Source organism: Passer domesticus, chromosome 10 (assembly GCF_036417665.1).
Source record: "Passer domesticus isolate bPasDom1 chromosome 10, bPasDom1.hap1, whole genome shotgun sequence".
NCBI classification, from domain to species: Eukaryota; Metazoa; Chordata; class Aves; order Passeriformes; family Passeridae; genus Passer; species Passer domesticus.
The window spans coordinates 32134431-32161846 of NC_087483.1; the positions used below are offsets into that span (position 1 = coordinate 32134431).

General features: G+C 44.3%; 1 protein-coding gene across 1 annotated transcript in view; it reads right to left on the bottom strand.

The window, feature by feature from the left end:
• The window catches only part of CLASP1 (cytoplasmic linker associated protein 1), a 168242-nt gene extending 142065 nt beyond the window's left edge, over nucleotides 1-26177 (bottom strand). Inside the window, exons 1-2 of the mRNA XM_064434988.1 lie at nucleotides 26021-26177; nucleotides 13827-14301 (exon numbers count right to left, since the gene is read on the bottom strand). Coding sequence (XP_064291058.1) covers nucleotides 13827-14021 — 195 coding nt within the window. The 5' untranslated portion in view covers nucleotides 14022-14301; nucleotides 26021-26177. The remainder of the gene's footprint in view (nucleotides 1-13826; nucleotides 14302-26020) is intronic.
• Between the last annotated feature and the right edge of the window lie 1239 nt (nucleotides 26178-27416).

Here is a 27416-nt window from a genome sequence, read left to right on the forward strand (position 1 = left end):
CAAATGAAACGGCAAGAAAAAGAGAAGGAAAAAATGATTGAAACAATATCTGTCTAGCATCAAGCTACATTATTTTAAAGAATACAGGCAGCACAAACTAAGACCCCTTTATCCTCCATTATTTGCACCAGTAACAGATTTTTACAGGCAGAAGCACCTCATTAGATCAGTTAATCTGATATCCCATGTAATACAGTCCATGAAATCCCAAGCAGTTCTTTCTGCACTGAAACCAATTATTTTCTATTAATAAAGTATTTCTTCTGAAACAGTTAGGGTTTAACTTAAGATATTCAAATCAAATAAAGAAAATCAGAACTAAGAATTCTGACCAACAATTTATTTTTTGTTATAGATACAGACATTGCCTATACCACAGTAAAAAGCAGAAAAACATAAGCATTTGTCATCTGCCAAAAAAGGATTCCCCACCCCCAATTCATAAGCAATAGTTTTCAGCCTTCTAAAACATACAGTGATCTACACACTCTCTAATAAGGATATGGATCTCTACAGAGCCAATGGAAGTCCACAGACAACAGCCTCACTTCCTTCGAGTTATCTTTTATAGCTCCCTAAACAATAAACCAAGCTCCACATGGCTGAGAGCTCACAGCTTCAAAACTGGTGCACTCCTCCAACAGCACAAAACAGCAGAGAGGGCTGGGGTTGTTCCCATATCCATTCCTAGGGCAGTATAAAAAAAATGTAATAGCCCAAGATTTTTCCCCCATCTTCTATTATGTAAGTTTTATGCAAAATAGCACGTTTAGAAGATGCCACATTTACAAAATACCAAAGAAACTAGCACAGAAGCCAAAATTTCTGATGTAAATTCACATATAACTGACTAAAAAAAGAATTATCAATGTGTTGTTACTTTAAAATCACAAACTATCACATAGAAATACAGATTCAAAAGCTTCAAAATAGTGGGAGAGGAAAATCATAAATTTCAATCACAAACTCTGACTTCCGTAACAAAAGACTAAACAAGGTTACCCACCCCAATTACTTATTATTAAAGGAATGCCTCAAAGGAATGTCTCCCAGAAAAAAATTTCCATAAGAAACAAAATTCAAATGTAAATTAATCCTTATTAACACGCACACAAGCAACACAGACATGTTATTAACAGCATTTGAAGAGCTCAAACTAAAAATAAATAGACAGATCTTCCACACATTGGAGGTGCTGTTCATCCAAAATTCTGTCCCATCTCTGGAAAGCCTGCACATGGCACATTGCTGCATTTGGGGTCAATTTGAGTTTCTCCAACTTCAGTGGCAGCAGGATCTGGCTCTTAATTAAGTTCCAGACTTCCCATTGTTCCAACCCTACCACACCTTTCCTGACTGTAAAAGCAGGTTTTAGGGCATTTTTGTTTTAATTGTTCCGCAGCCAAATTTGGCTGTAGAGCCATTTTCTAGCACACGTTCACTTACCAGAACTGCTGCTCTCATTTATCACAAGTGCCCCTCTGATCCCTGGAAAACAGCCCCCCAGTAACACACTTTATTCCCAGTCTGAAGATGCCAGACTTCAATGGTGATAGGCATGAAGTAAAGAGAAGGAAGATAAACAGGCTCCGGGCATCTTCTTGACATACCAGAATTTTTTCCTGGCTCAACTCCCACCCTGATGAATGCCACCTAAAAGTCCTGCCCTTGGCCTCTTCTCTTTGCTGTGATTCCCTTATCCCAGTTTAAAAAGGCACACCAGAATCTCTCCTCCTGCTCTCTTCCTCTCGGACTGCCACATGAGAGTCACCACTGGATACCTTCCCACAAGGATAGCAGAGTCCATCCCGCACTTATCTTTCCCCACAGCTCCATCTCTTCCCAGATCAGCAGATCCTTTCTCCTCCAAGCTCCTGGCTCATGCACACCTTCAGATTCCCCAGAGGGGTTCATCCAAGCTTTTTGAACTGCCAGCATTAAGCTGTCTGCACAACAACTGGTTTGAGACAGGGACACTTGCAGAGCCCCCCACTCTCTCACTCCATGTCTCACCCACCCAAAGCACAGCCTCTGCTCAGCAGAGTTTGAGGGCTGCAGCTGCACCAAATGAGCCCCTCTGACTGGGAACATGAAAACAGCAGGACCACCTGAACCACCCTTTGTGCCAACAAACTTACATTGATGTCTGACCAGTGATCCTGGAATCATCACAAAACACACTCCTGCAAAACAACTGTGATAAATATGGGTTCTAGTTAAAACACAGAGTACCCACACAGAGTATAAAGTACATATTCCAGCAATTCATCCTGGCTCTCCTGTCTAAATCAACTTTCCCTTCTAAATCTTATTTCCCTCCTTTATATTAGCTGAAAGAACTGGGGAGCCCATGCTGACCCATGTGACCTAGACAATTTCTCTACTACATCATGAGAAACCTGCTTTCCACAGACAAAAAAGCCAGCAAGCCACCCTCACACCAGCTTTCATGAGTTAGTTTTGTAACAGAGCTACCACCTAGAAAAGTCACCAACTCTCATTCTTAAGTGTTTGCCCAGCTTCAGCACACTCTGCTACAATTCTCATGCAATACTTCCTCCTGAAAATAGCCACCAGAAAACTCAGAAATGCCTATCAGAGAGCCATCAATTAGCATCAGTTCCAGATATCTCAGTGATAGAAACCTGAAAGATACTGCAAGTTTAATGAACTTGAAAAGTATTTCATGCAGACCTAAAATCCAGCCCATCTCATCTGTATTAAAGAGCTTTAAGTTCTCACATGGTTCTCAGCAGCTCACCTTTCTGCTATTACAAAGCCTCTCCCACCTTTCCCAAATACATGCCCCATTTGTACCATTGCTCCTGTAAGGGAATTATCTTACAGATATCTTTTTTCATGGATGATCCTTCTTTTCACACCATCATCACTCTCTAGCTGTTCTGCAAATTGAAGTTTCAGATCTCCACCTTCAAAGCACTGTCATTTAGTCCAAGATGTCAGGTCCTGCCCTCCCATTCATCTGCAGTACCAGTTCCCATCACACCACCTCTAGGTGCCACTTTTCACAGCACTTTTCTCCACACATGCTCTCCTGCTTAGGAAACCTCATTAACTTTCTGTAGGCTTATAGAACAGGAAATTCCAGAAGGAAAGAGATTAAACTGCAAGTAGAGAATGGGACCTGACCAACATAAAGACAGAAGCAGAGTTCTTTGAAGGCAACAAGAAAGTTCAGATCTTGATGGGGATTGAAGCTAGTAGTCTTTCACAAGCAGACCTACTCACATAACTTATTCATATTCCAGCAACATTATGCAGGTAACAACTTCCCAAAGACCTAAAGGGAAAGAAAGTAGAAGAGGCAGACAGGAAAACCAGGAAAGCCACCCATACAGGCCTGGAAGAAAAGCTCTAGCCAGACAGACAAAATATTCCAATCTGTAAGAGCATGCACCTCCTAAAACCTGTGTGCAGTTTCAGCTTTCCATACCACATCCAATCATTGAGTGAGAAATTCCTTCTGGAGGTCAAGCAGTTCAGCCATGCACACAACAGCAGCACAGCGATGGCACCCTTGGTGCCTCAGGGTACAACACTGCAGTGCCCCTCTGAGCATCTCACAGTTAATCAAGGTACACAACTGACTTCTCCAAGGGCTTCATTTATAAAAGTAGGAGCATACTGCAGTATTTACACAAGGATCATTCATTTGTGTGTGCTCTCAAACAGATGAGAGCACACACAAATACACAGTTTATTGAGGAGTATTGGGTTAAACAATTTGGTGCATCAGGATGGACTCCATCAGCTACAAGCCAACAGAATTTCCTCCAAAACTCAGGTGCACTTTTAATTCCAATGTGAAAGCTCGAGGTGTCTATATTTACAGAGCTGTTACAGAAATTAGAGTATGACCAGGTCTGGCTCCATCAGACAACTCTGGTGATGGGTGTACATCAGTAAAAGCCTGTAAAGCCCAGCTCTGTACCACACTGAACGAGCGGCGACCCTTTATTTAAGCTCCCAACAGTGAGACACAAAATCCTCCCAAGTTGTTAAAAGCAGACATTTGTTCCATGTCACTGCACAAGCACTGATGCCTCCATTTGCTGCAGGATTTCCAATTAGACCCAACACAACTATGTCACTTGACATCAGTCAAATGGAGAGTCATGGCAATACAAGGCAAAACTTGCTGTCTTTTAATAGAGTATAGTTCTAACAGACACAAAGAAAATTAGTACAAAGACCTGATTCCTAATATACATTTCACAGTAAATGCAGACATTACTCAGATAATATAACTTCAAAACACACTGAATTGAAGCAATGTTAGGTTTCCCATTTGCTGTTACCAGGTTCTCAACTATCAGCTGACTGGCACAAACACTCTTAACACTGGCAAGGTGATACCACCACAGTTCACCTCACAGTGCTTCCACATCCCAAAGAAATCTTGCCAGCCTTTGTGCTTGTGTGCACGTCCTGCCTGCAGGAGCAGAGCTGCCACACCAAGGGCATGGCCAGGCTGGATGAGGCTTTGAGCACCCTGGTCTAGTGGAAGGTGCCCTATCCAGTGGAAGGGGGGCTGAACCAGATGATGTTTAAGGTCCCTTCCAACCCAAGCCATTCTGTGGTTCCATGTTAGAATGGGATTCTACTGTGCAATTTTTCATTATTTCTACAAACTTCTCTCCAGAAGGTTACTTTTAGAGATAAAAAAGCATTAGTAGCCACAAAAATTTTCTCACACTTAATGCAGATTCAATCCTACACATTCTTTCCTCTGGCCAAAATCCCAGCCACACTATAAAAAATTATCAGGCTCTGTATGGTCTGATAACTGCAAGTCTTTGCTCTGATTCCTGAATACTCAAATGTTGCTTTGTTTTAAAGTTCCATGTTTAGCACAAATGAAGAACTCAGTAGGTTTTGCCTAGTTAAAAAAAGAGATCTCATCTAGAAAGAAAGTAATGAATGATTTGTGGGAGGCAACATTCATTTGGAAAAATTCATACAACACGTCTCCACTATGTTCCCTCCTAGATTTAATGATACAGCCACAGACCAGACAACACACGGGACACAATTACATGGGGCAGCTTCATACACACTCACACAAAGCACAGCTCAGCCATCAGCTCTGAGCAAGGCAAGCTGACTGTGCTCAGCCTCAGGTAAGCTGTCACTGGTACCCTGGGTGACTTGGAATCACTACACAAAACTGCTGCCATCACTGGCATCCCAAAAACATTTACATGGGAGTCAGTTCATGTAAGCACCTCTGATACTGGGACACTTAGCACTTACCAGCTAATAAATTCTGCTAAAAAAACAAGTAATAAATAAGTTTTAGGGCCTTGACAGTATACAGTGGTATGGTGGATGAAACTAGATGGTGAGTCCAGAGGCCCCTGCAACCTGAGTTACCCCGTGACTCTAAGGGCTGATCCAGCTGCCATATAGCCAATGCTACCTTTCTGTTCCAAAATGCACCTGCTGAAAAAGGAGGGTGCCAGAGCCAGAAATGCACATCTGAAACACAAAGATAACCCTGCAGCAGACTACCCAGTCCCATCTGCTGGTCTTCCAAAAAAACCCATATATGCACTTAATGCTAAGAGCACACTGGAATGTTTTAAAAAAGCATTATCAGGTATTTTTCAGTCCTATTTTTAAGGAAGGTGTAATTAAACTGTTGATCTAATATTAATCTATTGTTTTTTCACCTAACTTCTGAATTCTTTAGCCAATTTTAGCAAATTTCAACCTAATATGGTAGGGAAAACAGAGATACCAAAGATTATATGCAAATACAAATAAAGTAATGAAAAGAGATTCCACTGAAACACAGACTTCAGCATGAGGAAAACAAAAGCCTGAGATGCCAGCAAATCTACAAAGAAAAAGGCAAAGAAAATGAGGCTTCATACAACTTCCCTACTTACAAAATGACTTAATTAAAACTAGACCAAGTCAGAGGCAACTAGAGCTCACTAACAGTGGGACCTTCAGTATACAATTTTTTCATGTGGAAGTTCAAAGAGTGAGACAAGGATGGCTTTTAAGACAACTTCAAGGAATATCCCACAAAGAAGACATGGAAGGATGTGCATACTTTCAAGGGAGCAGGTAACAGGTTGGTGCTGGTGGCAGGACCCTGGGGGCTGATGAGTATTTCTTTCAGCATCAAGAGGACAACAAAACTCCACTGAACAATTTAGAGACTAGCAAAAAAATCAAGGTCCCAAGTAAATGTAGCACTGACACTAACCTTCCATTCAGGTCGTGTCAGGGAAAGTGAGGATTCACTCCTACTCATCCTGCTACCTACTAAACATGAAGGCAGATGGGTTCCACACGCATATAAATGACTGCTAATTTTACTGCAGAAGTAGCAAGCACAATATGAACAGTCTCTCTAAGTCACTTTGGGATTTCTGAGGACCAAAACCAGTACACTGTTCAAAATATTTTATTTAAAGTGTTCAAGCAGTTTAAGGCACAGTATCATATCTGTTCTACCACACAAAGGACTGAAACAAAATAGCCCTACCACGATGCATAATCCTGTTACTCCACACTGTACATAAACAATTCAAAATCATCACAAGATCTATCCTAAAACCAAATGTCTTGTCTTTATCTACCCATCACTAGGAGTTTTCCAATGTTCTTTCTGCAGGCAACTTTCATCTGACATGCAGTCTAAATTTACTCACAGCCAGTTTACACCCATTCGTTCTTGTGCTAACCTTGCCCTTTAAATCTAAGAGTTCTTTCCCATCCCTGACGGTCACTCCTCTGAAGTATTTATGGACACCAGTCATATTCCCTGTCAGCCTTCATACTGTAAACTAAACAAGCCAAACCTCTTAGTCTCCTCTGGTTAGGCAGGCTCTCCAATACCCTGAACACCCCACTAGCCCTTCCCTGCACCTGTTCCAGCTTGAATTCCTTTCCTGCAGACAGGGAACTAGAACTGTACAACACATGCCACAGAAGAGCCCAATAAGGCACTCTACAATAGCATTAGTACACTCTTATCCCATGAAAATAAATCCCCAATAATCTGCCTTTTCCACCAATGCATCAGCTGTGACCCTTAGCCTGCAGTGAAGCAACACACACCAAGGTTTTCTGAGACCTGGCTAACTCTGTTAGACCTCTAACAGACCCTAGTGACAGGACTCAAGTGCTGCAAATGAAACACTACACCAGCATTAAAGGAATAGCTTTATCCTCTCAATTTAGTAACCACAATGGTTCAGTCTGTTGTGTGTTGACCCAGACTCACAGTCCCAAACAAGAATCGCTTGGCCTTGCCAATGCTGAGGTAGTCATTCTACCAAACACACAGGAGAAAGCATACCTAACAAAACAAAAACGTAACAAAAACACCCAAACAAATACACACCAAGAAACTCCCCCCCAAAAAAAAAAAAAACAACAAAACCAAAACCACTCACACACAAAAATTCAAAAAATGAAACAAAAACAACACAGCAAACAAACAAGAAAAAAACAATAGCCCCAGACAACTTTTGTTAGTCCCAGTACTAAAATCCTATAGAAGATAAATTTGATCAGCAAACAAAACCAGGGAATCAAATCTCTGTAAGCCAGAGTGATATTCAAGGGAGAGTTTTACTTTGTAGCCCAAATTTCCATTTATTTCTCACCATCCACTATGGGCCACCAGGAGACAGGATATCAAGCTGTCATTTAATTAAAATCCCATGTAAATGTTGCAATTACACTCAGGCTGCTTTGGTCAAAACAAGAGAGATGGAGACAGTTGAAGGAGTTTTACTGAATGTGAAGTTCTTGGTTGGTTTAAAGCATCTCCATATGGAGATGGTGAGGTTGGTAAGGTTGCTGTGTTGCAGACACTTTCAGGACACCTGAGGACTCTGCTCCAGGCTTCAGCTACTTCTGAACCAGGTGACCCAAAGGAAATAGACTTTGGTTCACAAAAGCTACCTGTCTTGTCAGGGATGGGGTTATTTTCCCTTCCATTTCATGAACGGAGCTTTGGATACTGAGCTCTAAAGCCGGTGGAAAAGAGGTTAGACCTTGAATGTGCCACTATGGAAACAAACTTCTGTCCTAATTATTTCAACACTCTGTCTCCACTCTGCACGTTCCCTTGGGATCCTGTAGGTTCTCATTATTTGTATTTGATTTGCTAATACCTTGGTAAACAACTGAGAGATACTGTCCCCTTTGGCACACAAAGGTTCACAAACCTTTTGTTTTATGCAACCAGTAGCACATCCACTTTGTGCATAAAACAACAAGAAAGTATTACTGCTCCAGTAGAGCTCTTCCCACTACAGTCAGAAAAGGACAATCCTTCCTGCTACACCAGTCATTATTACCTTTTAACTAAGAAGAAAAAGCTACAGGAGAATTCTAAATGCTGACTTGCTAGAGCAGGAAATTTTTCCCCTGCCCTGAATCCAAAGATCTGAAACTACTGTATTTGATCTGCTCCAGCTGCTACAATCTTCTATTCTGCACCGCACCCTCTGTGGCCCTCCCCACACTGCTGATACCACAGTGGTAAGAGCTGCACCATAATCCAATCAAATTACCATACAGAGCAGTTAAGTGTTGGGAAGGCAGGTCCAGCTATTAGAGCCAGAAAAAAAAACAACTGATCAGCTGGACTGGGAATTAACATCAATGCCTACAGGAAACTGGATATCCTGGAGCCAAAACTCTGCTCTTCCATAAGTTCAAGGCAGGAAAACCCACCTATTAGGAGCATGCCAGCACAGAAGCCTAAAAATAAGGACTGGGCACAGTCCACAACGCAGTTCAAACAGAATGAGTCTTTAGCCCTTCCTAAGGTAACTCTTCTTCCCACAAAGGAAGTTATCAACAACAGTTTCTGCCATGGTCCCTTTTGCAATATGGGCATATGCAAGGAATGGGCTGAACTCTCAAGTCTGGATCTCAAGATCACTTTTCCTCCACAGACCCTTTCTCTTGTCTTTTGTACACCAAAACTAATTTAATTCATCTTTATTAGCAATTCCAGCTTCATGGTAAAGAGGGATGAAAGCAGTAGATGAATATATACATTACTGATCTTCATGCACTCCCAGCAGCTCAAATCTCAGCAGCTAACAGCAGCTGCTTGGAAACCCTTTACAAGTCTCTTTTTCTTCCACAGATGGTGAAATCCTTTCTCTCCGTGCATTAAATACTCAACAAAACACACTCACCAAATTATCATATCAACCCATAACCATGCATGATAATTATGTCTTAAATCAGGATTTCTTCTACCGAATTTCAACCAAAATAAACACGGTATAGAGAACAAATGTATGCTTATAGTGAACAACCATTCATCAGCTTAAGTAACTCTAATGGATGTCACTTTAAACTAAGCCTGTGCCATCTGTTCTACCCCTCAATTAGCAAGCAAAAAAAATTATTCGATACACAGTTTAAGAAAGCCAGCTAATTTATGTAAGTTTTATTTCTCTTCAGCTTCGTGAAACATGCTCTTGTAATGCTTGATATTCAGAAACAGATCAGAATGGAAGGTTGCTTTCTCTAACACTATTAGGAATTTTGTCAGGGGAAATAAAATATCGGTGCAATATTTCACCATATCAAAAAAATGCTCGTTAACATCTTACATTTTACTTTAAAAAGAATGATGTTTCTCTCAGTACCAAAATCAGCTGGGAACTAAACAAATCAAATCCGAATTGCTGCATACATGAACACAGACAAAGCTCAGGACACAGCCCTGCCCGACAGAGTGAGTCTACCAGCACAGCAGGAGGCTGTGGATGTGTCCTCAGACCCGGGGTCTGTTAACCATGTCAGCTCCTAACTCACCTCTCAGAGCAAAACCCAGTCCTACAGGCTGCTGGGCACAGAGCCTCACACAGACCTGGCTGCACCGGGACAAAGGGACCATTCCATGCAAGGTGAGATATTCTTCCTTGGAAAAGAAACCCTGTCCAGTGAGAGCAGTGCACTGCCAAAAAATCACTACTTGTGAAAGTGCATGAAAAAAATACAAAGCTGCATCCAATTCCTTACTGCAAACCTCCATCCAGTTTCACTTCAAGCTGGCCTCTCCTACCACTCTGCAACAAGTGAAAACACTGAACAGAATCTCTCTTCAGTATGTTGGACCCTGACCTGCTTGGAGGCTCTGTCACCACCAATCTCCCTCTTGGATGTTTGTATAAAAAAACCCTGCAATAACAAGAGCTATTTCCACTGGAAACCTCAACTCCACCAGCAAAGGCAACACATCCCAGGGAAAGAGGTGCAAGAGACCTCATCTCATTGTTGAGGAGCAGCAGGCAAGAGAAGGTCACTGCCAAACACTCTCAGCTCACCTCTTGGAATTGCAGGCTGGTTGAAACTACTTTAAGACATATTACTTTACATTACACCTTAATTTACATCAGGGTTTGGGTACTGAGAAAGGCTCACCAGCTGCAGATGAGCCAGGAGATCCTGCACACCTAACATCCGCATTACTAAATGCTGCAGAAGCAGCTCAAAGCGAGATGGCTCACCAGGGGATTACTGACAATTCCAGCCCTCTCCCCTTGCCATAGCACTGTGGAACCTGACAGGACACACTGAAGCCTCTGACACTGCTGTGCTGTTTTGCCTCATGTTTTCAGACAGACAGCTCTGTGCAGACCTTAGTTATTGTTCAGAGATTCAAAGCTCAGCAAAATAACTCTCTTTTGTGCTTAGCAGGGGAAGAGAAGGAGTCAAGCAGAACCACCATTCTGAAACAGCATAGATGAAGCAAACAAAGCACAAATGAAGAAACAGACCAGAGGCAGAATTCCTCTTTGGCCTAAAGCATCCTGCAATACCTTCCCAGCCCAATCTCACTGGTGTAATCCACAACTCCTAGTGCTCACACAAACACAGGCTGTCTGCTCTAAGCAACTGTGCTCCAAAGAGGAGTAAGAGCTCTCAAAGAGAATTCATCTTATCACTCTGCACCATTCCTATGTCTTCTGCACACCTCTAAGTACTGCTGAGAAAACTCAAGCCTGCCATGGCTGTTGGGTGCAGTTCAAGCACGCTCCTAGGAAGCACAAACATGCAAATGGCTTTGCACTGGACTTCAGTGCCTTACAATCACCTTTATGCTTCCTTGACTTGAAAAGCATCCTGAACTATCCATCTGCCTTCTGCACCTAAGGCATCTGTCTGTTACAAAGCAGGGACCAGTGATCAGGTCACAAGATGATTTGTTAAGGGGTTTTAGAGTAGTGAGTGCTATCAGAAGTATGTTAGGCCTCACTATGTTTTATACAGGCTGTTTTTAACAGACTTGAGACAGCACCAACCAAAGAAAAGCATCTCTGCCTTCCATGATTCTATTTTTTTCCCCTGAATCTCTTGAAAAAGAAGACTCCATTGTCTGCAGTCATTGTGCTGAGGTCAAGGACTTGACAAAGTAGTGTCATGAAAAAATAGAAACAATGTACAGAAAACCAGCAAAGCCTAAAAAGGTCAATGATGGCCATGACATACACAGATCAGACATGGATGCCAATGATGGAGAAAGCTTGTGCCCATCCTGTAAAGGTGCAATTTCATCATCAGTTCAAGCTCCTTTTAACCCAAACTAAACTGGTTTGCCTTACAGATGCCTCTCCTCTGGTTCACTGATAAGCACAAGTGTTCAGTTAGAGGAGTCCTAGACAGGCAGGAGCCATGAATCCACTGGATGCTGTCCCAGTATAATGCCTCTTGTTATCCACACTCAGTCTTATTCTGAGAACACACACTTCATTGGTGAAGTGCTAGGAAATTTCAAATCACGCAGATGATCTCAATCTTTGTTTTAAGCCGATACTTTTTCACTGAGGTGAGAAGAGAAACAGACTACAAATATTCAGCTTCCTCCATTGCAGTTTAGCTCTCCAGATGGCTATCCTAGGGCAGGGATGCTTGGCCTTTCACTCCTAAAGTTGACACACTAATCCATGAACTGGGTCAGATGACACCAGCTCCCCTGTGCTCTCTCACACCAGACAAAGCTGAGCTTCCAAACCCCTACCCCACAAGCAGTCAGGCAAAAAGGCAACGATAATGCAGATGCAGGCATTAAAACAGAAGGAAGAGATTGGCATAGGAGGGTGCACTAAGGCTCGGCTGGATCCTGAAGCAGACTTCACCACATCACTGACCTTCACATAGCCAGCTTGCCCCACTCAAAGGCCTCAAATCTCCTGTTATACTCATTCACTGAGAAAACACCCTCCAGACATCCGAGACATGTCTCTGTTATGCTTACTAGAACTTATTAATCACAGCAAATGCTATCTATAGAACACACACATTAATGAACAGCCAGCTCAGCAGCATGAGTTCTGGAACAGAGTTACTGCAGTACAGAAGTGCCACCAGTTTGTTACTGGAAAATGAATACCACAGACCATTTTAAACATGTAGTTCAACAGACAAAAGATTGGGAAGATGAGCAAGTTATCTGAATAGAAATTCTGCAAACTAAGTGTGATACTGGGACTGCAAAGCACTGCACAGCACATCCACATCACTTCATAAAATCCATGCAAATAGAACATTTTGGAATATTTCAATTTTACTGTGCTTAGGTTACTCTTCCACTGAGAATCATGGACAATTGTAAGAGAAAGCCAGTTAGCAAGAAAAGGGGCAATAAGAATATGTAATACTCTCAGAAAATTATATGTACACTGCTTGTTCACAACAGCAAGCCAAGTATCTCTTCATGTGTTCCACCACAATGGATTCTCTGTTGAGACCACATTAGCTTTGGTGGTTTGGTGATAGTGTTTCTAGTGTTTGGGGTTTTTTCTCCCTACACGCCAAACAGCTTCTACAACAGCTGCTTGTTGACAAAAATGAAAAGAAACAAATGCAGTTGTGCAGAACACTCAGCAATGTCACAACCACCTCCCAGTCAAAATTTTTGTTAAAAATAATTTTAATTGAGTATGCTGAGCTCCAGAGCACCTACAACCTATACAGCCAGTCCTTTCTTCACTTCTACAGGTGTGAACTCCAGCACAACCCCCATCTTTAGGCCCAGCTCTGTAGGAGTTTACACTCTGAGATTCCACACCACTTATCAAAAAGGAACATTATTACATCCCATACAATAGCTTCAGTACTTCAGATTTTCCAGAGAGCCTCATGGACAGACCAGGACAAGAGTTTTCCAAGTTGCAGCTGAGAATCCCTCCCCACTCCCACAGTCCCTGGCTGTGGTAGGACTTCCTCATTAAACCTGAAGGGAAATGAAGTAACATGGCAGGGATAACAAGGCAGTGGAGCTCCATGTCCTACCAACTCATCTCAACATTATCAAGTTCAAAAGAAGACACATACAAACACTATCTTTCTCGAGCTAAGTACAATTCATCTACTATGCTGCCCACAGAAAACAGCAAAAGTCTAGCATGATTTAATGACAGTGAAAACAAATGCAGTTTATATATGCTTTTTTCAGTTTCATAAACCTCTTAGCATGGCAGGAAATCATGAACACTGCTAAACTATTGGGATGATCAAAGCATGCCACCAGCTAACAAAGTACACAAAGAAACCAGGATATCACAAACTATGAACACCAAATGTAAACCCACTTGTGCTTAAAACACCATTCACTGAATTCTTATTGCCTTCAGTCCTTGATATCACAGCAGCTATCAGCTACCAAGATATGGAACAAAATCTCTGATTCAGTCTAATTACCAGCTTACAGAACAGTATCATAGAATGTCTACCATACAGCTTTCATTTAGATCAAATAGCATTTGACATCGACACTTCTGACAGTAATCACGTTCCACATGACAAATCCTTACCTTGTAATTGCTGGAATTTACCCAAGAAGTGGCCAGTCCATCAACCATTTTATCCAGCATAGTCTGATCATGTTCAAGATCAGCTGACTTCTGTTTATCTGAGAAATAATCTATCAATTCCTGGCCAACCTGAAGTCTTTTTCCAACATCCTTCTGCAGCACCTGCGCTAAGCAGTACTCCATAGTGGGCTCCATAGTGTCTCAGGAATACAGCAGCAGCCAGAAAGCCAGAGGGCAGCAGGGCCAAAAACTCCCTCTACAAATGTACGCAGGAGGTCGCCTCTTTCTTCTGTGAAGGTTACTGAGGGCCTGGGTTTCAAAGATGCAATTCTGAGAATGGCAACAATGCACCATGTGTGTGTGGACAGCAGCTGGCAGGATATTAAAAGTCCAATTTAAATAACTAGTAATAGATGAAGCAATGAGCAGCGCTGTACAGTTGAGTCTGCAATAAATCCCAATTCAGCAGTCCATTCTGAAAGAAATGAAAAAGAACAGTATTATAGGTTAAATTAAGACTGGAAGAAAAAAAAAGATTGAAAGCATGTCACAAAATAGGTTATTCACATACAGCTGCGAAGCTGTGTAAGTCAGATACAAGCAGCACTGGTCTATTTTAAGGAATCAAACAAGGTAGGTCAGGACAAAAACCTTACAATACAGTTACCCATCAGTTCCCTGGAAGTTTTAGTGACAGTAAATTTGTGGCTTAAACTAACAGCTGATTAATAATCAGTATTATTGCAACTGCCACCATCCACCCAAAAAGGTGGAGACAAAATCCTTAAGCAGGTCACCAGGAAAACCTGTCCACTTTAAGTGAAAGCAGGAAGAGATCTGGATCCTGTTTTGACTGTTGGCCTTCAGCAATCAATGTCATCAGCTGGTCAGCAAGATAAAGCACGAACACAGGGCTCCAGGAATGTAAAATGATCAGTTTTCAAAACCTAGGTGCTCAAGCTGTTTCCAGGCTGAGTTCTGTTACATCCCAACTACACATGTCCAGGAAACAGCACTCACTGGCACACTCTAAATGCAGTTCTGACAACCAAGGGCACACACAAGGAAGGTCAGGCCGAACTTTGCTGCCACGCTGAGGCACAACATCACCTCAGAAGCATCTGGCTTATAAAAAAAAACAAAAAAAAACCCCCAAAAAACCAAAACAAACAAAAAAAACCCAAACCCCCCAAAACCAAACAAAAACAACAAAAAAACAAAACAAACAAAAAAAACCCCAAAAAAACAAAACCAAAACAAAAAAATTAAACAAAACCAAACAAAAAAAACCAAACCAAAAACAAACAAAAAAAACCAAAAAACAAACAAACAAAAAAACAAACAAACAAAAAACAAAAAAAACAAACAAACAAAAAACAAACAAAAAACAAACAAAAAAAACAAACAAAAAACAAACAAAAAACAAAAACAAAAACAAACAAACAACAAAAACAAACAAACAACAAACAACAAACAAACAAACAACAAACAAACAAACAACAAACAAAAAACAAACAAAAAACAAAAACAAACAAAAACAAACAAAAACAAACAACAAACAAAAACAAACAAAAACAAACAAAAACAAACAAAAACAAACAAAAACAAACAAAAACAAACAAAAACAAACAAAAACAAACAAAAACAAACAAAAACAAACAAAAACAAACAAAAACAAACAAAAACAAACAAAAACAAAAAAACAAACAAAAAACAAACAAAAAACAAACAAAAAAAAAACAAAAAAAACCAAGCAAAAAACAAACAAACAAAAAAAAAACAAACAAAAAACCAAACAAAAAAAAACACAAAAAAAACAAACAAAAAACCAAACAAAAAAAAACCAAACAAAAAACCCCAAAACAAACAAAACAAACAAAACAAACAAAAAAACCCTGTATGTTTGGGCTTTGTTTATGTACTTGAACCCTAGGAACTCCCTTGCCCCCTTGATTAGGGATTCTTTTTGTCCCTCCAACTGCATCCACATTAATCCCCCCAGGCAGCCAGGGAACAGACCCAGGCCTATCCTCCACCTTCCCACAGAGCAGGGCTCCTGGCATCACCACCGCGCTTCCTGAAGCACTCCCTCATCACAGGTTAGCTCTTTTAGGAAGTGGGTGATAAAAACCCAGGGTGTCTTTTTGTTTCCCGGCTAATAATACCCAAAGCTAGAAATCTGCCCTACTTTTTCCACCAACATGAGGAAAGCAGGTCAAGCTCAGAGTAAGGGAAGAGGTTGTGCAGCGGACACCTGGTTCAATAAACAACTGGAAGGAGGCACAAGTTCGCTAATTGGAAGCACTGGGGCAGCAAATAAATACCTTCTGTTTGAGCAAATAAGGCCTTCACAAAGGTCTTAATAAGGCAAAGTGGACCTGACAGCAGATGAGATGCACACAAGAACCCCAGCCTGGAAACAAAAGCACCCTTTGCACAGCAGACTGTTCAGTTCATTACCTCAGCCCCATCTTCCCCGGCCACATCTTCCCAAGCACAGCATCTGGATCCAGCTCTGAGGGCCTAAGCTTCCCCAACCCTACAAGTATTGCCACAAGTGTCCCAGCTTCCCACACTGGTTGTGCAGGAGTCACCAGGGTGCAGGTCCCTCCATTGCAGGCAGCCAGTTCAAATTCCTGCTGGCTGATGGGCATCAAAACTGGTTCAATAAACCAATGGACTCACCTCAACCAAATGCCACCCTCAGCCAGAAGGGACTGCTCATGTTTGTACACTAAGCTCCCTCCTTGTCAGCAAAACCTCATCCCCAGAGCAGCAAGGAAGCCTTGGCTGCTGCTGCACACAGCACCTCAAGTTATGAGTTAGCGCTGTGCCAGATTACTGCTTGTGACCCCAATCTAAACCATCTCAAGGACACACAAAACTCCCATCATTTTGTTTCAAGTCACCTCAGGAGGGATTTGATTTTAAATTCTAAGACTGTCAACACCCCCTCCAATCAGCACTCTTAACATCTTTTTTCTTTCTAAAATAAAGTTCCAAACTAGAAGGAAGTATTGTGTTCTTTACTGCAGTTTCTACTGATGCTACAGTTTTTCACTTGGTCACTTTAGCACTAAATCTGAAAGAAGCACTCTGAACTCCCATCCTCAACCAAAAATGGTTCATGTCATGGCACTCTCTCCATGGCAGCACAGGCACAAAACCAGAGCCACTTCCACAATTGCACAAGCACAGCAGATGCTTTCATTCAGGTCTCCCTGTCTGCAGCTTTGAATACTGGCCCCTGCCCTGCCCTCCAGCACAGGCTGGTCTTGCCCTGTGCTGCAGACACTCCACTTAAGGGAGACAGTCTTACACACAGCAGCGTCCAACTATCCAGTGGATGGATTTTCACACAGTAGGGAAGCATTTCACTGGACACCTCTCTAGCATGGAGCTACTGGAGAAGGGACAGGGACTGGTATTAAACTGCTACCACGTTCTAGCTGAAACCCTTCAAGTTAGCTGGGCAGCTTGTTCTGGACTCCAGAAGCTGCACACACGTTCAAAAGGGAACTCTTCTGTTAAACTGGATAGATAGTGAAGAAAGTCTAACTGCTTTTAAAATGGAAATTTAGAACTTGCTTAAACTTGAAAATTCAGATTACAGAAGGGTGTGAATGAGTGTTAGTTACCACAGAATAGCCATTTTTTATTAACATCACACAGAGGCATGTCCCAACACATCCAGAAACAATTGGCTGGCCATACTGCCATGAGAAATGAGTATTCAAAGTTTCAGGTCTGCCTTCTATGTGGTTTTCATTAAAGAGTTTGTAAGTCTCTGCCTACAAGCAAAGAAACAATCTTTAAAGCAAACCAACGTAAATAAATTTCTCTCCACTTTCCTTGCTTACTAAACACATGAAGGAAGGCATAGGATAAAAATCATGGTGCACTACAGAAGAACAAATTTGTGTCACAACCTTGAGGACTGTAGTCTAAAGATCCACTATACATTATGGCACTGCTATCAAATGCATATGGAGAAAAAGAGCCAGAAACATCTTAGAATCCTGGGGAAACAGTAATAGGAAGCCAAGAGGAAAGGTCAGTGCGGCTTGCATCTACCAGCTAACAGATGTTTAACTAGCACTTTTATAAAAAAAAACTAAAAGCTATCCTACACATGTAAGGAAGTCTGTTGACTCCCCTCTTCTCAAAAGGAGGAAGTGGAAAAAACACCACCTGAGAAAAACAAGACCCACACTAACAAAAAAACTAACCTGCCAGACAATGAAGCACATGGCTGCTGCATCCCATCAAGTCTCCAATCTGGGCAGATGCTCCCCACATAAGCTTTGAAATACACCAAGCCACAGTTCTCAGCCCCAGTGGTCCACACCTGGACTTTTTGGGTAGCCAGTGTTACAAGACATAAACAACTTTGGGGATGTTGAGGACAACCTCTTCCCACAGAAGAACAGTCATGCAGAACTCAATATTATTAACTCAGTGGCACAGGTCCTGTGTTTGGAGCTCCTCCAAGTTTTGAGAAGGGTTGCCAGCATAAGCTCCAGAGCAAGGGTTTTGTCCAATCCTCCCAAGCCTTGTAGTCTGACCTCAAAGAGACAGGCTAGGCTCAACACATAGACAAAATAATCCAGGAGAAAAAGCTACCCCAATTCTGTCATTGAAAAAAAGTACTTTGTTTCACTAATCAGCCATCAAAACTATGTGCTTCACAACACCCAAATTTTCCATCAACAGCCATCCAGGAGAAAGCCACTATACACAGGTTTATTTTCAATGCCACTGTGGAGCTCAAAACGAGGAATTTAAAGGGGAAAGCTGACAAAGATCAAACAGCCCAAAGTTACTCAGCTTAGATACTACCATCATAACAGCATAAAAGCTGATACAATTCACAGTAAAGCAACTGGATCAACACATAAAATAAATTAATCCAAACAGTAATAAGGAAATACTTGTTACCTAAGATGCTGTGGCAATATTAAACTGGGTACCTAAGACAATTTTTTCAGCACTTAGGAGAACACCCCTAACCTCAGACTAAGTGAAAGTGCATAATTTGCAATTCTCAAGTAAGACTTTTATCTTAGGATAACTTCACAGGAAATTTTGAATCTTCTTCCTCTTGCAAGGAAGGGAACATGAAGAATACAAAAAATGCACTATTACTGTCTTGGTGTCCTGCCTATCCTTGGGAAGTCTTCCAATATAACTATTTGACTTTAAAAATGATGTTCCACTGTCTTCTGCTCTAGACATCAGGTTATCATCTTTGTCATGTTTCACTGTCATCTTCATTTGCCAAAAAGTCAATGCAGTCCATAACTGCCCCAGACAACTGTTCCAACACAACAGCTCCAGACACAAGCATGCACAGACAAGCCTCCTGCTGCCACTCACATCACCAGAGGCAAGAGCCAGCACCACTCAATAACCAGTCATCTTCCTGAAGGTATCTCTCAACTTCCAGCCAGTGAGCTTAATTTGTAACCAACTTGTAAACATGACCACACTCCTCTGGTGCCTTTTTTTTGTGCATGTGGTTAGCTGTAGCCCAACATCTGTAGAAATAACACAGCAACACAACAGTACCAACAAGCCTCCTTCTTCACAAGTCTCAGGACATAATTGCAGTCACTTCAGCTTAAAATTAGTTTAAGGTATATTCAACAGACCTCTGTCAACAACTGAACTCAGATCCTTCAGGAGATCTCCACCCTAGACAAATGGAGCAATTTTTTCAAATATAAAAGCAACCAGACATCCAACCTGCAGTAGTCCACCACTTCTGCAAGGTGGGCAGTGTAAAAACATAACTAACTTGGTTTGCCAGCCAAGCCCCCTTGGGCAAGAAATTCAGAGCACTTAGAACAGCATGTGGAAACCATGTGCAGCAAAGACCAAGTGGAGATCTCGTCAGCAAGGCAGTGTCAAATTGCAGCTCTGCAGGGTGGAAGTTCTCAGCCCTCTGTCCACTTCTCTATTTTTGCTTCCACCAGGACAGCTATACCCTCCCCAGAGGGGACTGGTGTCAGGCCTCTACAAAGTATTACAATCATCAAGCACTCAATCAAACCTGCTCTTCCCTCGGGTGTGCAAGCAGCCGTGAACAAAGCAGCTCAAAGCGTTCCTACTTGTTCTAACTCTGAGAGAAGGAGGTGGCAAGTACCACATCAAGTGTCCTACTTGAAGAAGAAAGCAACATTTTTCTGGAGCCAAAGGGAGTTTGTAGGAAACACCCACCAAGCAACTGACAGATGGGCTCTCCCCATTGTTCACCCGTATCCAGAAGAAGGTAATAATGTTTCTTTAGTGACAGGGAATATTACACAATCACTGTGATTGTTTTAAATCAGTAATTAGTGCTGCCCTGTACTTGAGCCTCCCCCTAATCCAAAGATGGTATCTTAAGATTTCCAGACTGACAACTCATGCTTTTCTAATTAGCTGGTGGGACAGCCCCGTGCTTATCTCCCTGTACCAAGTGTCTCTGGTGGCACTTGATGCACTCCTTCCACGCCCCATCCAGTAACTTTTAACTGTCCTCAGACAGTGCCAGTGCCACCACTTCTCAGTCCAACCTCGCTGATAAGAAAGCACTGCCTAGATGGATGCAGTTTCTTTTTCAGGAAGGTCTTCAAAGGAGAGTTTCTTCATCTTCCCACAGCACCAGGTGCACTAAAGCAGTGTAAGTCTCTACTGCTGCGGGCAGTTCAACCTTACAAGAGCCAGGTCTGGCTGGAGGCTTGCTAGGACTCTGCTAAATACTGGCTGGTCTTCAGACTTGGCTGGAGTCTGTTAAGGGGCTCATCTTCAAATGTACAGACAGTAACCAACCTGCAGCAGGGCACAACTCCACTGCCAGCAGGAAAACTGAGCAGATTTCTAGAATGAAGAGAGCTGAAAGATTTCCAGGGCTTAAGCTAACTATGGCCTTCTTCCCCATACACAAACCTTCTAGGCCAGATGCTGGCTGTGAAAGTTGCATTACCTAGCTTGGGTAAGATGAGAGATAAGCTTCAGATAACAGAAATTCTTATGCCTCCACTGAAGGTTTACATTGCTGCCTGGGTAACTAAACACCTCACACAGAGCTACCAATTTCAGCAATGCAACAATCCTCAAATAAATCTCCTCAGTAATGAAGCTGCAGCAAATCAAGACAACTCACAGGTCACCTCAATGTGACTCCAATACCCCCCCCTAATGAAACCACTTTGCAGACTGGGAGTAGCCCTTCCAGACTAGGGTAGAAAATGAGATGAGCTTTAACATCTTTTGTTTTCCTAATACAACCCCTCTCTGAAATTAGTTTGGTTTTAACTTTGTCTGAGACAAGGACAAGTCTAAAATGAGCTTTCAAGGTCTCCTTCCTTTTTAACAGTTCAAGTGCCAAGATGCAGCTCAAAATCCTACAAGGCAGGAGTTGCTCTCTGTAGACTCCCTCTTGCAGAAATCTCAGTTCATGGTTCCAAGGAAACATACTACAAGCAACTTACTAGGGGCTGTGGGACCAGTGGTGGTGGGGGACTATCATCATCACACTTAATTCTGAGAACAGTCCTTGAGTTTTGAGTTTATGTGTATGAAAATATCCTCCCTGTCCCTTACTCTAGGGATCTAACTTTATCTCAGAGCCTGCAGCTCTGACACTGTGGGACCCTGGCACACAAACCATACAGCACTGGCTCTATGACTTCCAGCCTGGCTCTGCAAGGTGACCTAGCCAAGGGTGCACAAGCTTCCCCTCAGTGGGCTGTCTGGCATCCCAGAAGAATGGAGGTGTCATCAGCCCCCTTTCCACAGCAACTAGGAGAGCAGGACAAAATTTTCCAGTCACATCCTCACCCTTTCCTCCACAATCCAGCAGCAACATAGGAACATCTGGAAAAAAAACAAGGGAAGAAGAGACTTTCACCTGTAGCCTTGTGGGTAAAATGCTCAGCAAGGTTTGGAAGTAGAACGCTACTGAGAATTAGAGCAGTGAGCCATCATCACTTGCAGTGTGCTGGCATGACAAGTGGCTTCACAGAACATCTGAATCTCGTAATTTCTCTTTGCATTGTGAATGATTTAAGTCCCTCAGGCTAAGATTACTAATTTAGGCAGTCCTGAAGATGGAAAGCATCTCCTTTGTGTACATCACTTGAAGAAAAAAGTAGTATAATACCACCTTCCTATTTTATATGCAGTATGGGGTAGAAATTCAGTGCCTTTCCCAGAGTCACTCTAAAGCAAGTCTCCAGTGGCAGTGGTAACTGAGGGTGAGAACACCTTGGGAAAATAAAAAACTGATACTATCATATGCTGGTATAAGATCCAAATAACTGAATTTTAAAGAGAGCAGTGGGTTTGACATAAATTTCTTACTCCAGTCCTCCAGAACCTTGCTATTCCTACTGATATATAACGGCTAGTGACACAGGAGTCAGTTTTTGTGTGAAAGCCCAAACCAGAACTACCCCGGAAGGAAGTACTTGAGAGACAAGTGCTTACAGTAAAATGACAGGCTGGAACAGGAAAATAATTCAGAAGATCAAACCTTGGGTGCAAACCCTCAAGGGACACTGGCTGTGGGGTGCAACAGCAGCATTTACAAGTCAACAGCTTTAGAAAAAGGTTATTTTCTTGGTCTCTGTCAGTAAGTTAAGGGAGCTTCTGGCCTATGAAACCACCTGCATATAACAAGCAGAGACACACCTGCAATTCCTCCCTTCTGCTCAGCAGCACTTTGAAATACCTGTCAAAATCTGACTTTATTTTGATCAGATTTCTACCTCAGCAAATTACTGTTTGACTTTTGCTGTTTAAATATAAATTTGGCTTTCTGGAATCTGAAGTATCTAAACACAAACTGTAAAGAAAGGGCCACAGACTAAGCCTGAAATACTAAAACACTGCATCAGGGACTGGCCTGGTTAGGCTGTTTAGTCTGTTATCCTGCTGGCAGTGGAAACAAATTAGAGATTTTTAAATCTTCCCACTCACATAAACTAATGATGATGACGCTTCCCTAATAATTAATTTTGTGGCTCCTGCTTGGCATACTTGTTTCTGGATGCAGAATGGACATCTCCCTCCTTGCAGAGCCAAACATGCAGAGATTTGATTAAGGGGCAGAACAGGAAGCCACATGAACTCAAACACTAACCATGAACTGAGATCAAATCTCTCGGGGAGCACCTGCAACCTCTCCAACAAAACCCATTTATTGCCCTTCTACAACTTGAACAGTTACAACTCCATCCAGTTCATTTGGGTTTTGTGGTGTGGCTTTTTTTCCAGGTGTAAGAGTGCTAATGCTCCCAAAGAGAGGAGACAGTGAACTGTCCCATGCATGACAGAGCCAGACAGCAGTGCAGTGCAGAATGCCACGGAACACGTATGTGCTCAGCTCCTCAGTATGGCACTCTGCAAAGCTCATAAACAGCTCACACCATGCTTTCACATAGCTTTGGGAACTGGTAACAGGTTGGTCCAATGGACAAGATCCAAACCACTGAATGAGCTCTAAAGAAACACATAATGCAAGCTTTAACATGGTACAGAGTGATGGAAAAGGAACAACTGAGCGAAGCACAACATGAAGTGGACACCATCAAACAGCAAGGTAGAGCTAAAGCTGCACATCACTGTCACATCAACCTTCATCAAAGAAAGAAGCAAACCCCCTTCCTCACAGTCAGACTGCTTACAATTTACCCAAGTTGCAGTCTGAGGAAATTAATAGACACAGACAGTCTGTTTTACTCGCTTAGGTGACAGACCTTTCTATACTTGCCAGCACTTTCTCCACTGCACTGGCAATCACTGCTCCAAGGTGAGCTGGCACTGTCACAATCCAGGAGAAGCTTCAATAACAACTGCCAGCCAAGGAGGCACAAACAGCAGCAAGCCCCATCCCGGCACACCAACAGGATTTCCAGTCCCAGTCTAGGCAAGGCATGAGATAATGAGACACCCAGGATGACACATGAGCCTGATCCAAAGTCATCTGAGGCCACAAGGGACCTGTAATGGCAGTCCACAAGCTTCAAAGCCACATTACTCCCACAGAAATCCATGTGAATGTTGAAATTGTGAGGTACATGCAGGGAAGGTCACTGCTTTATCCCTCTGAACATTTTGTGTCCAGCCTCTCTGTGCTCCTGACACAAAGGTTGTTGAGGGCTCCTCTGTAGAGGACATCCTGCCCTCATCCTCCTCTGGGATGCTGCAAATCACTACAGAAGTGGCCAGACTTGCTGCAAACTCTCATCCTCTTAACATCCAACTGCCCTGACCAAATTGCCTGGCGGATAGAGAAGGATTGATTAATATGGGAGAAACAGAGAAATTTCATTTCAGTTTGACTTTTGCTGTTCAAATACACAGTTTTCTTAACACCTAAGCTGCAGCACAGATTCAAGATTCCTGCAGAACTTCAAAGATGCCTGGAGGACCAACTCATTCAGTCACAGGCACTCTCTCCAGCTGTACTTCTGGGGAATGTCACGTGAACCAGAGAAACATTTCCACTTCTAAAATCTGCTGCTCTGTCACTTTTAACACCGCTTGTTATCAGCTAAGTGAAGCAAGGCTGAAGTGTATAACACCACGGCATTTTTCTTCTTGAAACAGAAAGTTCTGAAGCTGCTTGACAAATTCTAAGGACTTCACAGGAATGTTGCAGGCACCAGTATGAAAAAAAAATCTATTTATGTTGGCAACAATTAAAAAAAATTAAGCAAGTGAGACTATGAAATACAGAGAGAATCACCCATGTCATTCCTCTGCCCCTCTCGTAACTTCCAGGCTTCAGTCCCACTGACAGGGCTCAGCAGAGAAAACAAGCAAATGCTCAACTCTGCCAAGCCCAGGAATGCAGCACAAAGGCTTGCTCCATACAGCAAGCTGTGTTGCCACGACAAGGAAGACCCTGAATATGACAGTACTGCAGTTCCACTCTGCACTTGGGTGTAGTCCTTTACTCAAGAGAAAGCTGACTCCTACTGCAAGTTCTCAAACATATCCCTTCTCCAGCTGCAAAACTCTTAAATCCAACTCAGAATCCCACCGGGAAACAAATACTTGCACTTCCAACACCTTTCTGAGATCTAAGCACTACTGATCTAAATGATGGATCTGTGTCTCCAGGTGTCAAGCGACAATACTTTGATTTCTCCTCAAGGGTGCCCAGGGAGCATCAAGAGGACCACAGAACAGAGATGCAACAGCTCAAAAGAGATAGAGAAATGCAGCTACACTGCTCAGCAGCAAACTGGACTAAGACATACTTGTCTCTGATGCTGGCACAAGTGCTGGGCTAGAGACCACATCCCTGCCCTATTAACACTGGCTTGGCACATGCTGCTTTACTTAACCCCAGCCTCCTTTATGAAACACTGACATATGAAGTAAGTCCGCATGGGGCAGAGAAATCTACTGGTCAGAAAACCCACACACCTGGGGAGCCTCTGTGCTGCTCCACCACAGGCTTCCCAGACAACCTGAGCCTGTTATCCTGCCTCAGCTTCCCACATCCCTCTCAAGCAGCCGTGCAGGGTATTGGGGAAGGAGGCAGCCTATCCCTCCCTCACCAGTATCTTTAGACATATAACATTAAAAATACCTTGTGCAGAGCCCACACAGGCCTGTAACACGCACAATTAAATCTTACTTACTCAGACCCAGTACCTCTCTGAAGCGTTTCTGCAGGGTTTGCCCAGATGACCAGCCCACCCCTTCGCACCAACTCGCAGTTCTGACCCAACTCCCATTGCAAACGCAGCCAGAAGCAAACGAAGCAGAGCACGGCACGTGCACAAAGGGGCCAAGCGCAAGGGCTGAACCCACCCAAGGCACACGGTGCTTTCGGGAGCGCGGCAGCCCCGGCGCTGGCAAAGCCCCGCGCCGCTCCGTCTCTCTCCGTCTCCCTCGGCCGGGCTGTCCGCTCCAGCGGGGACCCCCCGGGACCCCTGCCCTTCGGCGGCCCCGGGGCGGGGGGCGGCCCCGCGCCAGGCCCGGCAGCCCCCGCAGCCCCGGTCCCTCCGGGCCGCCCTCCCCTGCCCTCCCCGAGCGGCGCCGCTGTTGGAGCCGGCACCGCGCTGCTCCCGGCCGGTGCCGCGGACGGGTCGGCCCCGCCCCGAGCCGCGGTCACCCGGCGGCGGCACCGCACACAAAGCCCCCCGGCCGCTTTTCCCCCCGCGGGCGCGGCGCGGGGCGGGCGCGGGCGGTACCTGCGGGGCGGGGGCCGGGCGGACGCGCTCGCCTCTCCCGCTCGCGTCTCCCTCCCTCAGTGCCGGCGGCGGCGGCGCCCGCTCCGCTCCATGGCCGCGCGCGCCCCGCTGACCACGGGAAGAATGGGGCACCCAGCGCGCACGCGCCGCCCGCGCCCGCCCCGCCCCGCCCCGCGCGCCGGCGCGGCGCCGCCCTGCGGCCGCTGGTACCGCGGTGAGGTCAGCGCGCGCCGTGCGCATGCGCGGGGACCGTTACCGGTCGCCATGGCGACCCCGCCCGCTCGGGAGCCGGGCCCGGGAGCGCGGACACGCGCGTGCCCGGGAATGCCACTCCTGTGCCCGGGAATGCCACTGTGCCCGGGAATGCCACTCCTGTGCCCGGGAATGCCACTCCTGTGCCCGGGAATGCCACTGTGCCCGGGAATGCCACTCCTGTGCCCGGGAATGCCGCGGCCCCGTCCCCGCTGACCGGCCTCCAGCCCCTGCCGCGCCCCCGGCTGCCGCTCCGGCCGGGGCAGGCCGGAAGGCTGTGGGGGAGCCCCCGGGCTGGCGCGGCCGGCGTGAGGGCCCCGCGGAGCAGCCGCGGCACGGCCGGGAGGCAGCGGGACCCCTGCCCCGCCTCCTGCTCCGGAGCCAGGGAAATCCACACTGTCTCTGGGCAAGCTGTTCCAGTGCGCGGTCACTGCACAATAAATAAGTTCTTCCTCGTGCTCAGGCGGAAATTCCTGCGCATCAGTTTCTGCCTGTTGCCTCTTCTGTTGCTGGGCTCCGCCGAGCAGAGCCCGGATCCATCCTCTTGACATCCCCCTTTAGATATTTATACACACGGATGAAGTCCTCTCTGCCATCTCAAGGCTGGACAGCCCCAATTCTCTCAGCCTTTTCTCATACCAGAGGTGCTCTAGTCTCTTAATGATCTTTGTTGCCCCCCCACTAGACCCACTCCATGTCTGTTTTTTGCAACCTGAGTTAAAAGCTGCATTTAAAAGCAACTACTTCTTTCCCCTTCATGGAAAAATTTGCAGTACTCCCACTCTATAACTGAGGTGAGAATGGGAAATAAATGCCCTGTGCAGAAGCTCTTTACCACCATGTATTCGGCCATCCTGTTCCCTGGGCTCATGACTGCTTTCTCCCTTTGGATGTGGGGAATGAACCTCCATGTCCCCTCAAACCCTCTGTGCCCTCATCCCCTGTGCTGTGAAGGCAGCTGGCTCCATAACACTGCAGCTCCCAATGAGCACCGAGCCTGAGCCATCCTATGTGGAACAAAGGATCGATTTCCATTCATAACTTCATGAAATAATAACGCCCTTCTCCTTGGCTCACAGCTCTGGCACAGCAGTGACTTCTGGCATGCTCCCTCCCAATAATCCAAGATTTTCCAGCTTGTTCT